At 54.9% G+C, this 14205-nt stretch overlaps 1 protein-coding gene across 1 annotated transcript in view; it reads right to left on the reverse strand.

The window, feature by feature from the left end:
• Positions 1–14205, reverse strand: part of COL23A1 (collagen type XXIII alpha 1 chain) — a 303359-nt gene that overhangs the window by 21040 nt on the left and 268114 nt on the right. The window contains exons 6-8 of the mRNA XM_087816472.1: positions 4759–4785; positions 3076–3102; positions 2234–2260 (exon numbers count right to left, since the gene is read on the reverse strand). Coding sequence (XP_087672598.1) covers positions 2234–2260; positions 3076–3102; positions 4759–4785 — 81 coding nt within the window. The remainder of the gene's footprint in view (positions 1–2233; positions 2261–3075; positions 3103–4758; positions 4786–14205) is intronic.

The following is a 14205-nucleotide window of genomic DNA, read 5'->3' on the forward strand; positions in this document are numbered from 1 at the left end:
TGGTTGCTCTTTTCACAGCTCAGGGGCCCAGGCTGGGAAACATGGGCCTGGACTCAACTTATCTAGGCAGAAAACGGGTTTAAACACTTAAGCAGGTCCTAGAGAGGTTCTTCGGTTCTTCCCCTGAGTTACTTGGGAAATGAGACTGGCCAGCTGTTTCCTCCTCCCACTGGGATCGGCCGGCTGAGGTCTAACCCTGGAAATCTGATGAGTCGAGGGGAACACACAAACCAGCAGCCCAGACAGGCCACTTGTCCAGTCTACCTTGAGGATGCGGCGATTGTACAAGTGATGGTCTCTACTTATAAAGCCTGGATTGAGCCGTGGGAAAACCATCTACAGCAAATAGGTCGTGTGGTCAGAAAGGCAGGAAGGTGATTTAGAAAACCACAAGGCTATTTCTGGAGGCCAAGCCACTTACCCCAGCCCCAGAAAGGCGGCTTGTGATCGGGAGTGGCAGGCCACGTTCTCCACAGAGGCCACTATGCTCTTTCCCATCCCGCATGTCCTCTGCAGTGTGACCTTGCCACTCCCTCCATCAAGAGCTGGGGTCTGTTTCTCCCTCCCTGCCCCCCTGGACTCTGAGTGAGTCCTCTGACAGATGTGACCATTAGAATTCAGATTCAGGGAAAGGGATGCTGTGCCTGCTCTGCCTAAACCTCCTAACAGGTCTGGCAGTCCCGGCTTCTTGCCTCTCAAAATGTTCTTGGGAGGCCCCTCGAGGAAGCCCAGCTCCCAGCCCACAGCTGCATCAACAGCAGCCATGTGAGGTGCCATCACCTTGGGCTCCCGATCCCACTGCTCTGCCTTCAACAGGGGAGACCCAGCCAACCCTGGGGGTCATGAGAGATGGTGACATGTGGTTTAAGTCACTCTCAGGGGTGGAGGTTATTGCACAGGGGTTGTTTGCCCATGAAGAGGGGTGGGGTTTGGGGAGAGATCTGCTGCTCCCTAACACCAGGGCTGGGGGAATCTAGTCTGCTGAGGGGTGGACATCACTGTTGGGAAGATCAGCTTCCACATCCAACAGAAAGCGAGCAGAAGGATTTTTCTCAGCAGCCAACAAACTCAATACTGAACTCAAAGGCGCCCTTTCTCTGACTGCAGGGACTTCTCACCAGCTTTATTTGGCTTTGCCTCTGGCTTCCTATCAAAGGCTCAGCACAGAGCAGCTGGGTCTCTAGGGAAACTCAGCCCGGCCAGCCCTCTTCCCTGCTCTGGGCTCACAACCACCCTGAGTCATGAGGTTGCAGAGCCGGGACAGGGACCCAGCCCAGCCTGACTGGGACGGCAAAGCCCCAGGCCACACTCTCTGCACGCAGCCCCCTTTCCCTTTCATTCCCCCATACACAGTGCCCTCCTCTCACTCACCCTCAGCTCCAATCCCACCTCCAGCCTTGGCAGCTGCTCGCTGTGGGTGACAGGCCATTGGCTACAATTTCCACCCTTCAACCTTCTTAAAAACAACTAGGAATGTGCCACTCTCCCGCCTTTCTCTGGGCAGCTGATGTCTCTGCAGTCAGGCCATTGCCAGGCTGTGGCAGAGATGGAGAGGGCCACTTAAGTGACCCTCTGCCATGACCTACTTTTGTGGGGCCCATCCCACCTGGGGTGTCCACTCTGCTTCAGCTTCTGTTGAGGAAACCCCTGTTTCAGCACGAAGCATTTCTGAGTCCCGGGGCTCGGGGGCACTGAGGGCCAAGGTGGTCTGGCTGAGCTCCCACTTTACTGTTCCCATGTGGGGTGCTGGGTGCCCACTTTTATGACTGCATTGAATCTTCACTACAGCGGCTTGGAATAGGGGAGGTCACCCTCACTCACAGTTGGAGAAACTGAGCCTTAGAAGGGAAAGTGACTCGCCCAAGGTCATTTGGCTGGTAAGTGGCATAGCTGAGCTTGGGCTCAGGGCTTGACCTTACAGCCCTCCCTCTTCCTGGGGTGCCAGCTGTCCTCAGGAAGGTCAGTCTCTGGTCTGGGACCAGTGCCAGAACCACTGTCCTCCCATGCACAGTGATAAATGTGATGGGGACATCTGGCAGAGACTTCCCATCTGTGCTAGACCAAGGTGCTTGGGACTTCCACCCAGTGGCCATTTAAGTGAAACCTCGAAGCAGGATAGACTGCGTGCGGGAGGCAGGGCTGCTCATTCACCTTCTGCTGTCTTAAGCTTAGAGCATGCTTTATTATAATAGCAAACAAATAGTGTAGGGGGTAAGGGGGTCTTAGTTCTTACCCGGGGCCCAAAGTCTCCTGGTGCACCCTAGGAACAAAAACCAGGGAGATATGTCACGTATATTGAGCTCTGTGCTCAGAGCTTCACGTCATGGTCTCATCCATTCTACCAAAAATCATAGGCAGGCTCTACTTTTTCTCCATTTCCAATGAGGAAATGAAGGCACAGAGAGGCTAAGTAATCTGCCCAAGGTCACACAGCTAGCAGGTTCCAGGCTTGGAACCGGGAGGTCTGTTATCTATTGCCAGCCCTCGAAGTGGTGGAACAGAGATAAGCCGCCCCCACTGTTATCTCTTGGAATCCCTGAACCTCAGAACAGTCAGGGATGATAATTACTTGATGGTTTTAAGCCTCCTAGTTTGGGGGTGCTATGTTATGCAGTGATAGATGGGTTGTGGCTGGGACATTTAGCACCAAATGCCAGGAAGCCTTTCTAGCAACGGGCTGTGAGGATCCCAGGGGCAGTTCTCTGCCATCTATTTTCCTGGCGGGGTGTCCTCCCCACAAAGAATGCCATCAACAGTCATTGTTCAACTCCCCAGTCTTTCCTGGCACCACCCCCCATTCATAATTAATTATTGGGCAGACTGCTTTGAGTTTTGTTACACAGTGGTGTCTGGTGAACTCAGATTTAACCCTCCAGGCACTTTAAATTGTCAAATGTAAGCCTTGTAACCATAATAGGAGGTAGGCACTACTTGCCCCACTTTATAGATGGGGAAACTGAGACTCCAGGAGGGGATGTGATGTGCCTAAGTTCACTCTGGAACTGGAGTCTGGAAGCAGGTGTCTGGCATCCTTCCTTAGCCTCGTGTGTCTGGACAGCCTCCAGCATCACTTACCTTTTCTCCCTTGGGGCCTGGAAGTCCCTGGGGAAGGAAGGTGGAAAAAGAACAGGAATGAGTGAGGGGGACTAGGCTGGCCCCCTGCCGGCATCCCTAAGGCTTAGCAGGCAGAAGGGCCTGTGAGGCTGAGCAGAGCTGTGGGCGGCCAAGTAGAAAAACACACACGACTGTCAGCACTTAAGGAGGCTGCCAGTGCTGACCCCAAGGAAGCCCCACATCTCAGTCCTCAGCATGAGGGACACAGGGGACTGGGAGGTCACTGACATCCTCTCTGGACAGAGGCACATATGCTAGTCACTCCTCCCAGAGAGCAGAGCCCTCTCTGTTCAGCACCTGTTGTGCCTGGGTGCCGATCAGGAGGCCACTGCTCATGGAGTCTGGGGTATGTGAATGTGGGGTGGCTCTACGCAAGGCCATGGTGGCTGCCGTCACTCTCTGGTTACAGTGGGCTCAGAGTCCCTGGGGTGGGGGCTGGCAGACTGACCTGCTAACTGGCCTTCCACCTCCCCAAAAATTATCCTTTCAGCCAATAATGAATTTGCATGTTCACTCATTCAGCAACTCGTCCCCCAGGTTCTTTCCTCCGTCCTTTAATAACGCACACATGACGAGTCAGCTACTCAATCATTTGTCAGTTCATTCATTTCTTCACTCCCTTGTCTGTTCAACCAGAACTTATACACCCATGAACTCGCCTATTCTTCCATGCATTCAACTATTCGTACAATCATTCATTACCTCCTTTGACTGTCCATCCATCCATCCATCCATCCATCCATCCATCCATCCATCCATCATCCATCCATCCATCCATCCATCCATCATCCACCCACCCATCCATCCATCCATCCATCCATCCATCATCCATCCCTCCATCCATCCATCCATCCATCCATCATCCATCCATCCATCCATCCATCCATCCATCCATCATCCATCCATCCATCCATCCATCCATCCATCCATCATCCATCCACCCATCCCTCCATCATCCATCCCTCCCTCCATCCATCCATCATCCATCCATCCATCCATCCATCCATCCATCCATCCATCCATCCATCATCCATCCACCCATCCACCCATCATCCATCCATCATCCATCCATCCATCCATCCATCCATCCATCCATCCATCCATCCATCATCCATCCACCCATCCATCCATCATCCATCCCTCCACCCAATTACTTATTTATGCTGTCTCCTGTGCATCTTATCCATTCTGCTGAGGACACCTGTGGACCATAGGCTCCTCACTCATGTGTTGAGACTCCTTAGCCTGATGCCCATTATTAAAGTATGGAGATTGCCTGGGGGGGGGATGCTCTGTGTCTGGGGCCTGCTGGGGGGGGGGGCTTGTATGTTTTGAGGACTGACTAGCTGCCAGGGACAGTGCTGACTGCAGCTCTCCACATCCCCAGTATCCCTGTGGGGGGGTTAATGTGCCTCTTTGATAGGTGAGAGCCTCAGGCTTGGTAGGTGAAGAGGCCTCCCCAAGGTTGCAGAGTCAGCAGGTGGTGGAGCTCGATTTGAAATGAAGTCTGATGCCCAAATGGCTTCTCTTTGTGCTGAGCCAGGTTCTCAGTGGATCTTTCTTACTGGCGCCCCACAGTCACTCCCAACCCCACCGTGGCAGCCCCACCCCAGGACCACCTAGAACTGCCCTGTCATCACTTACAGGCTTTCCATCCAGACCCAGTGGCCCCTGGAAAATGAGAAGAGAGAGCAGAGGTTACTTATGGGAAAGGCATTTCCTCTGGGTTATGACCTAGAGGCACTGTTGAGTGACAAGAGACTAAAGACTGTGCCGAGCCCGTGGTCTGGGTACGTTTCACGCAGATTCTGGGTGGGAGCATCTGGATGTTGTTTGCTGCCCAGAATCCCCACCTCTGACAACAGAGCCCCATTTCTTCTCCAAAAACCACTCCCATCTCCACCTATGGGGCTTGGGCATTCCCTCAGCCGGGGTGATTGGTTCAGGGATGAGAGGCATGCCTGGGACTTGGAAAGGTGGCACTTCGGGGGAAAGAGGGCTCTTTTCACCTGATGGAGCTAAGCCTGGAGCTCCTGGGGCACCAAGTGGCTTGAGAAAGAGGGAACAGAGAGGAAAGCAGAGCTGAGAGATGGAGAGAGAGATAGGGCGAATGAAGGGCCTGAAGCTGAAATCACCAGGCACTCTTCTCTTTGCGAATACATTTTTTCCTTAAGCCAGCCTGAACTGAGTTTCTGTCCCTTGTAATTTGTTTTGGACTGAATGTTTGTGTCCCCTAAGCTCCAGTATGATGGTGTTAGGAGGTACGAGGTTTGGGAGGTGATTAGGTCATGAAGTTGGAGTCCTCGTGAATGGGATTAGTGCCCTTATAAAAGGGACCCCACAGAGCTCTGTGCTGCCAAGTGAGGACACAGCGAGAAGTCCACCGTCTGCAACCCAGAAGAGGTCCCTTCCCAGATTTTGACCTTGCTGGACCTGATCTCAGACTTGCAGCCTCCAGAACTGTGAGAAATAAATTTCTGTTGTTTATAAGTCACCCAGTCTGTGGTACTTTGTTACAGCAGCCCAAACGAACTAAGACATAACTGGAAGAATGCTGAAGGCTCTTTCGGCTCCCTGCATTGCTGTGGCCTTTGCAAAAGTCAAGGCTGAGGGAAACAAAAACACACAAGGGCGAGTCCTGAGAGCTGGGGCATCTCACGGGCCCTGGGGGCTCTGTGGTGTCTGCAGAGGGCCAGTGACCACTGCACAGCAGCCCACTGGGCCCCCTCCACCCACCCACCTAACCATGTGGGGTGCAGAGGAATACAATGGGGAAAGGGGTGTCTCAGACCCGGTCTATCTGTTCTCTGCAGACCCCTGTCCTCCTCCTGCCAGAAGAGGTCCAGCAAATGATCTAGGCAGCTCCACTTCCCCGAGCCTTTTATACACACTGCCTGCCTCTGTGCACCGTCTTCAGCTCATTACCGCCTCTTCCACAAAGAGGCTTCTCCACTTCCCAGAGTCAGGGGGCTCCTGGCAGTACTGACCCCTGGATTCATACGCCAGAGCCTTCCTCCCTTCAGGAGTCTGCTAAAATGGGCCCTGGCCCTCCTCCCCAAGCCCAGGCCCTACTAGGTCTTCTCAGGGCCACATCCCCCTGGGTGTTTCTGCCCTGGAGCTCTCACTCAGGCCCAGCCTTCTAGCTGCCACAATACACACGGGACCCAATTCCCATCCTGGATGTCTCAGTGGCTCCCACACTTGGTCTTAATCATCACAGCAGCCTTGTGAGGCAGGTGCTACTGTCCCCATCTTTTTAAAAAAAATATATGTCTTTATCGATTTCAGGGAGAGGAAGGGAGAGGAGAGAGAGATAGAAACATCAATAATGAGAGTCATTGATCGGCTGCCTCCTACATGCCCCCTACTGGGGGTCCAGCCAGCAACCTGGGCATGTGCCCTGACTGGGAACTGAACCTCGATTTCCTGGATCATACATAGGTTGATGCTCAATTGCTGAGCCATGCCGGCTGGGCCTGTCCCCATCTTACAGAGCAGGAAACAGGCCCAGCAAGGGGAAGACCTTGTTTGCCCAAGGCCACACAACCAGTAACAGGCCAGGGCTGGAGCTGGACGCACTTCAGTTCTGTGTTCTCTCTGCACTTAAACCCCTGTAGTAAAATCGCCTGGCGTCCAGCTCGTCTAGCCCCTCTCCTCTGCCCTTGAACGCCGCTGTTCAGACCTTCCCTGCTCCATTCCACTGCCTCCTGGACCTCGCCTGCCCAAGTGTACCCAAACACCTTGACCAGCGTGGCTGCCACCACAGACTCTGTGCCCAGACCCTGGATGCGTCGGTAAGTCCCTCTGAACAGTCCAAATGCAGCGCAAACTTCGCCCTTCTATAATGCTGCATAGATTAAAAAAGAGACTAAGGTGCAGCTTAGAACTAAGGCTCTTTCCTCCTCACACACTAGAAGGGAAGGCACAATGGGCCTCACCGCTGTCACCGGCAGCTGATGGGGACAAGAATTGGCCTAAGGGCCTGAATGGTGTTATGAGTTCAAGGTGCCCCTTATAAGTCTAATGAAGACCCCCTGCCCCTGGGGACCACAGAGAGGGAGACTCTACACTTTAGACTTGACCGAGCCCTGCTATACCCTTCATGGCGCCTGCCCTCACAGCAGCCCTGGGAGGCAGGCCCCATGGCCTCATCCTACAGATGAAGCAGCTGAGTCTGTGGACTGTCCAAGGGCTGAAATCAGCTCTGCTCTCCACGCAGTGCTCCTTCTCCTGCAGCACAGGGTAGAGGGGGTGACAGATGGCTATTCTGGGGGACCTGGGGGACAGAGCCTCACAGGCCTTGCATTCCTTCCCGGATTCCTGGTACATCTGTCTCCCTCACAGAGCAGACCCTCCCCAGGCAGGGTTATCTGAACCCTCTTTCACCCTGACCCTTTGCCAGAGACAGTGCTGCGTCAGACAGACACTTGCTGTGTGACCATGGGTGAACCAGTCGACCTCTCTGAGCCTCAGCATCCTCACTGCCCTTTCTGAACAGCAGGGATATTCCAGCTTTGGCTTCATTCCAGTTTCCCCCTACACTCTGCCACCCCCATGGGCTCCCTCCAGTCTCGGGATTTAGAAAAAGCTGCTCTAGTGTCTCACTGGTACATCTGGTACCCCTTGAGGCTCCATGCACTGTCACACATCACGTTGTTTACTGGACCCAAGCTGTGCTCCACTCCCCTGCACAGTGTCCTGCCTCCCCCACCTCATTCTTCAAGGCCCAGCTCAAAAGGGCCCCCTTCGGGGAGCATCCCCAGGGAGAAGTGGCATCTGCCTGGCCTATTTGCTGCAGAGCTGGTCCCATCCTTCCGGAGGAAAGCCCTATTGCCCGAGCTCTAAGGGGTATGAGGAGCGGCTGGAGGAGGCAGGCTCTGGATTCAGACACACCTATGATCAAATCCCGGCTTTCCCACGTGCCAGCTGGTGACCTGGGCCTTATCATCTCTAACAGGGAGATGGGCCTCCCTGCTTGCTGACTTGGGTGTGTGGGGGCTGCTGGAAAGGCGCTTTGTCTACTGAGTGAAACAGACCTGCTGGCCCTTCCCATAGTTACCCCACATGCTGCCTTTGCCATACTGCTGTCCCACAAAACACTGCTTTGCAGAGTGTTAATAGGCTGGTCTGGGGAAGGGGATTCCAAGGTCACCTAAGTTTGAGAAACACTGGGTTACACCCTGCAAAATAGGTTTCTTTCCTGCAAGATTTGTCTGAGCTGTCATCCTGCTTGTGGTCTCCGGGAGGGCACCATTCTCGGCCTCGCTGGACCCTCGTCTCACGCCCTGGCTGAGCCTTAGCAAAGCGACTCTGGTGGGAGTGCGGTGTGGACCAGGTGCTGCTATGGGCTGGAGGGAGGCTTGAGCCTAGGTCTGGGTGCTCCGAGAGGAGGAGGTACACCCTGGGGAAGGGCCAGAGGCTGGTCGGAAGGGCGTCAAAGGGCAAACATGGGGTGGAGGGCACGGTCAGGCTGGACCAAGGCAGGGCAGGGTCTATAGAGGCTGAGTGTCCCAGCTGATGACAAGCTGGTTATGAGCAGAAAGGGGCAATGTGGAGGAGCAGAGTGCTGGCCTGCGTGGAGGCATGCCTTTGGTGGTGGGGGTCCTATTCCATCACGGGAGCCCTCCCCTGCTCCAGACCATGGGATACCCACCACTGGCTGCCCCCCTGCTCCTCTCCCTGCGCCTCTCACAAGAGGAGCAGGAAAGAAAGGTGCTTGGGCAGCCCATGGAGTGAAGGCAGGGCTGGCCTTGCCTGGGGTCAGATCCCCTCCGAGATGCAACTTCCACAGAATAGGTGCTCCCAAGGGTCCGATGCCACAGCACTGTGCCCGCAGGCTGAAGGCTCCCTCCCCTGCCTGATCAAAGCCAGGGAACTCACCAGAGGTTTTCAACACCCAAACCTCACAGCTGTTTACAAGCCTGGTTCTGCTTTAAACCCCACTTTCCCTGAGCAGGTCAGCTGAGCCCCAGAATGTTTCAGGATGTGAGAAGCAAACAAGATTCTGGGCTGCACTTGAAAAGCAGGCCAGGCAGGCAGAGGCCCTCATTCCCCCAACTCCTGTTGCTGGCTCAGCCGCTACCTCCCTCAGGGACCAGACTATCCTTAAGCCTCAGTTTGCTCATCTGAGGTCATGTCCATCTTCTCTCAAATGACAAGTTCCACGGGTCCCAGTCAGTCTCCCAGGCTCCTCTGTCTCCTCCTCTCAGACCAACCTGACACATGAGACCCTGCAGGCAAGCTGACACAGAGTTGGGGTCTGCATTGGCTCTGGGGGATGGGGAGTGCTGGGAAGTGACCTTCATGTGGCCCTCTGGAGTGGCCAGCAGGGGGACACCAAGCTCTGCCTTTGTGGGTCTGCTCACTTCCTCACACCTGGAATATTTCCTGAGCAGCATTCCACAGAGCCATCCTTTGAGAAAAATTAACACGGTGGCAAAAGAGAGGAGGTTTCTTGATGAAATAAGCTTGGGACGTGGGCTATACTGGCTCCATAGCTGCAGCTTCTCAATGTCCCTCAGGAAATGAAGCCTCTGAGGCGCCTGCAGCAGGGAGCCACACTGGCCAGGGTGGCTCCAGCTTCCTGATCCATCAGTGCGAGTTATCTGTTGAACTGAACTAAATCAATAAACTGGCCATGTTTGGACGCAGACAGCGGTAAATGCTCAGACCAGCCGGAGCTGGGTGACTGTCTTGCTTTCTGGTTGTAATTAATGGTGATGGCTCCTGTCAGGGAATGGAGGCCTCGAAATGCGCCAGGAAGGGGCCCCTGGATGAGGGGGGCTTACCAGGATTATCAGTCCAGGGCCCAGTAATTATGGCCCAGATGTTGACAATTCATCAAATTACAAGGCTGTTGGGGCCTGGGGTCTCCACCGGGGACGTGCACATTCCTGTGTGAAGGCTCTCTCATTAGGGCCGGCCAGCATGCGAGGGGGCGGGGCAGCCCCTGGGGGTGGACTAGTTCCATGTGGTGTTGATTTCTCAGGCCAGGCTGTTTGCACACATGCTGGCCACAGCAAGACTGGGTGCAGCAGTTTTCCAGGCTTGAATCCTGCCTTTGGGAAAGGGGAGAAAGGACCTTCTCTTCTGAGGGCCAGCGTGGCTACAGTTCAAGCCCTGGGTGCACAGCCCGACACCCAGTTCCTCCCGGGAAACCCCTTCCCAGGGTCTGGGGCACTTTGTAGATGGGCTCTGCGGTCACCTAGTGCACCCCAGCTCACAGTAGGCGAGGGGTTTGCTGGGCTTTAGCTGGGTGGGGTCCCAGGAGCCTGCTGAAGGCCCAGGGATCTGCCCCTCACTTGCTCCTTGGCCTCTCTCAGGTGCTGCCTTCCTTCTCATCTGTACAGTGAGCGGCTGGGCCTGGAGCCCGGTTTGATTTGGTCCATGCAGTTAAGAAACAACAACCAAAACCAAACAACTAACCGAATTAGTTGCAACATTTAAAAATTTCACCTAAACATCCAGAGTTTGGACTTTTCTGGAAAAGTTGGAAGATCATGTACTCCAGGTCCCCCATGCTCCGCAATACCTGCGGGGCCAAGAGCTCCTTTAGTTGGGCACTGCCCCAGGGCCCCAGGCTCTGCCCCTCCCTATTGCCTCACACCTGTCCCGCTGCCCCATCGAGGTGACATGCCGGCTCTGTAGGGGCATCTGGGTTTGTAACCCTTGGCCTAGAAAGTCTCCAGGTCCTTTTCAGCTCTGTGATTCCATGAGGCTGGGAAGCCAGCTGGCTTCTATTTTGGGGAGAGAGCACGCTCAGTGTGCTGGAAGCAATTACATGTATGTCCACATTATACATCACGGCTAGAAGAGGTGGTGCTATGCCTTTGAACCGATCCCCCAATACCTGCTTAAATTACACATTTGCCTGTTACATAATTACCCTGTCAGGTATCAGGAAAAACTGTTCCCGGGTGGGGTGGGGCGGGGAGGTAATGGACTCCCAGAGGGTGTGGGAAGATGGGAGACGGGCCAGTGAGTCAGGCTGCGCCTGTCTTAGCTGCCTCAGATCCCATGCCTCCAGCTCAGGCCGGTCTGATGGAGACACTGGAAGAAGCAGACAGGGCGGGCCCCCATTTTGGTGGCAGCCTGCTGGGATGGCGATCTAGCAGAACGGAGTAGCAGCCACCAGAAGGGTGACAGTCCCAGTGTGGCTTGAACTACACGATGGAGACAGTATAAATAAAGGGGGGCAGCCTGTCTGGGACAGCATGACTCAGAAGGTGTGACTGAGACCTGGCATTACCCAGACACCAGGGCACAGGGTCACCGGGACAGCTGGCAGCAGGCACTGAGGCTGAGTACTCTGCAGGGACCCCTGATGTCCTGGCCATGCCCAGGCCACACCCCTGCTCTAGGCCTCCTACCCCAGCCTTAGTTTTGGGGCCCTCACCTTCTTCCTCCTGGTCTCTCTCAGGTTTGATCATCTGTTCTCTCTGAAAGCTACCCCTGGGCTCTGGGGGCCCTCCTTGGTTTCCATAGACAACATAATTGTCACCCACTGGTAATGAATTGGTTGGAACCTTTAAGGATCCAATAATTTCATGTAAATTTTGGATTTCTAACATCTCTTGAAATATTGGAAGATGTAATGATTGATCTGCATTGGCTGAACTGAGGCACCCCCAGTAGATGGGGCATGTGCCCTCCAGTTCAGCCCAGGCCCCACCGTTCCCCATGCTCTCCTGCACCCGGCAAGCCTCACCTATTTCCTCACCTGGCTGGCATCTGTAAGGCAATCATGAGCTTGTGAGCCTGCAATTCTGGCCCTGAAACCTCTCCAAACTGTAACCCCTCTCCAGTACCCCACCTGTCCCTGCCTAGGACTTGGCCTCTCTCCTGGATCGGCCTTCACCAGCCTCCCTGCCTCTGCCCCCACACGGCTAGATTTCCTGCACTTTGAAGGTGCAGGGATGTCCTGATTGCTATATTTCTGCCCTGGAGACCTCACAGTGAGCCGCACAACCTCCCTGGAGCCTGTTTCCTCCCCTAGAAAGTGGGTGGGGTGTGGATGGAATGGCTTCCCATAGGTGACAGTGCCAGGCCTGGAGAGTGGCACCTAGTAGGTTGGGTGTGACTGTAATTCACTGGGCCAGTTCCTGGGGGAGAGTCCAGGAAATAGAGTGGAGCTAAAAGACACACTCCTTTGCCTTTTCATCTGGATGCTGCCAATCCTGAGCACAGCCCTGCCAGGTAGGTACTATTATTATCCCCATTGCACAGATGAGAAAATTGAAGCTTAGAGAGGCCAAGCATGGCCAGCTAGGCCTGGGACATGACCTGAGTCTCAGGCCTGGGCCCTGAGCACTTCCCACTTCACCATCCCCCTCTGGTACACCCTCACCCACCACCCTTGGGCAGAGCCTCTGGGCCCCTCTGACTCCCACAGACTCCTTCGAGACTCACATACCACCTCTGAGAAGCCTTCCTCAACTCCCCCTCATTCCACAGTACAGTTTCTCAGTTATAGACCCACTGCTGTCTTCTCGCCACCTCTCCTTCCACAGTGACTGTCCCTGAGGCTCCAGTGCCACTGCTGGCCTGGCTCTGAGGATGTCCATGAGTGCCCTCCCCAGGCTCCCCAAGCTGGGCTTATGCCATCCCATCCAACCGAGTGTGGGTCTGAGCAGCCCCAAAAGGGAGGCCCCGTTAGTGGAAACCTCTTCCCAATCTTGTATGGGAGATGACACACCAGGGCCAATCTGTCCCTAGACACCCTTCCTGACAGGTGGGTGTGCAGCCAGGACTTGCACACTCCAGTGACTGGGAGCTGCTTCCTGGGCAGCCTGATTGGTTTACAAAGTTTTTGTTTAAGTCTGTTTCTCTCCAGGTTGGGTGTCACTGTGAATTGCTTCCACCTTGTCGCCCCTGGGGAGGTGGCCAACTGGCTCAGTGAGGCTGGGTTCCCAGGGCTACCGGCCTGTGGCCCCCACCCTCACTCTCCTGCTCCATCATCAGCCTGGCCTGTCTTGGGAGTGCCCTTTCCCTCTGGACATTCCCCCTGCAGCTCCCCACTTGTCAGCACCTACCCGGCTTTCTGACCTTGGCTCAGGCCTCCCTTCTTCCCCCTGACCCTCAGTAGGCTGGGCCCGGGTTATAGGAGTTAGCAGCAACCTGCACCTGCCTGGCCTTGACCACGGTGCACAGTGAGGTGGGATTTCCCATGAATTTTTATTCTCTCTCCAACTCAACTACAGCTTCCATGGGGGTAGGGTCCTTAGATATAATTCCCGAGCTTGTATCCCAAATGCCAAGCAAAGTCCCTCATGCATAGCAAGAACACAATAAGCAATTGTTGAATGAAACCTCAAGTGGATGCCTCTATGAAAGAACGTGGTTTCCTGCTGGCTCCAGTGTTGACCTGGGAGCACCAGAGGGCGTTCTTGGTGTGGGGAAGGCTGCTCTAGGCTCTGGCTGACTCCTGCATTCAGGCCATGGCCTGGGAGCTCAGCAGGACTCTGGGCACTGGGGACACTGGCTGGAGAGGGACTCCTTCAGCCTCCAGGGCTCCCCTTGCTGGGGCCAGTGATTATTACAGTGGCAAGAGCTGTTACTCCGTTAGTGAACCCAGCCTGTGTGCCCAGGGCTAGGGTTCCCCCAACTGCTTAGGAGGGTTAGGGATGTGCTTGTGGTCACACAGTCTACAGAGCCCCAAAGCCCATTCTCTCTCCGCTGCATGGACAGACAGGGATCCAGTCCCTGATTTCAGGAAAAGCTGGGTGGACCAACTTTATGCCCAAATACCTGCTTCCTCGCAAGTCTATTTACTTGGAATACCTGAGTTTGCCTCAGTGACAAGTGCTGGTCTGTCAGCACCCTCTTCCATGCAGTGGGGTGAGGGTGCTGGAGGGCACTTTGTTCCCTGGGGAAGTGGGAAGAGGTCAGCCAGCAACCAGTCTGGAAGGCCTCACTCTGCAAAGATGTCACAGTCACACCCAGAAGGCCAGGACAAACCTTCTCTGCCTGCCCCCACTAAGTGCTCTCCTAGAGCTGGACTTGGGAGCAGGCACCTCGGAGGCTGAAACCTAGGGCTGGGGGTGCCCTGGCCACTGCCTGGAAGAGGGGAGAGCTGCAGAGGGTAATCAAGGT

This window comes from Miniopterus natalensis, chromosome 4 (assembly GCF_054644295.1).
Source record: "Miniopterus natalensis isolate mMinNat1 chromosome 4, mMinNat1.hap1, whole genome shotgun sequence".
Classification (NCBI taxonomy): domain Eukaryota; kingdom Metazoa; phylum Chordata; class Mammalia; order Chiroptera; family Miniopteridae; genus Miniopterus; species Miniopterus natalensis.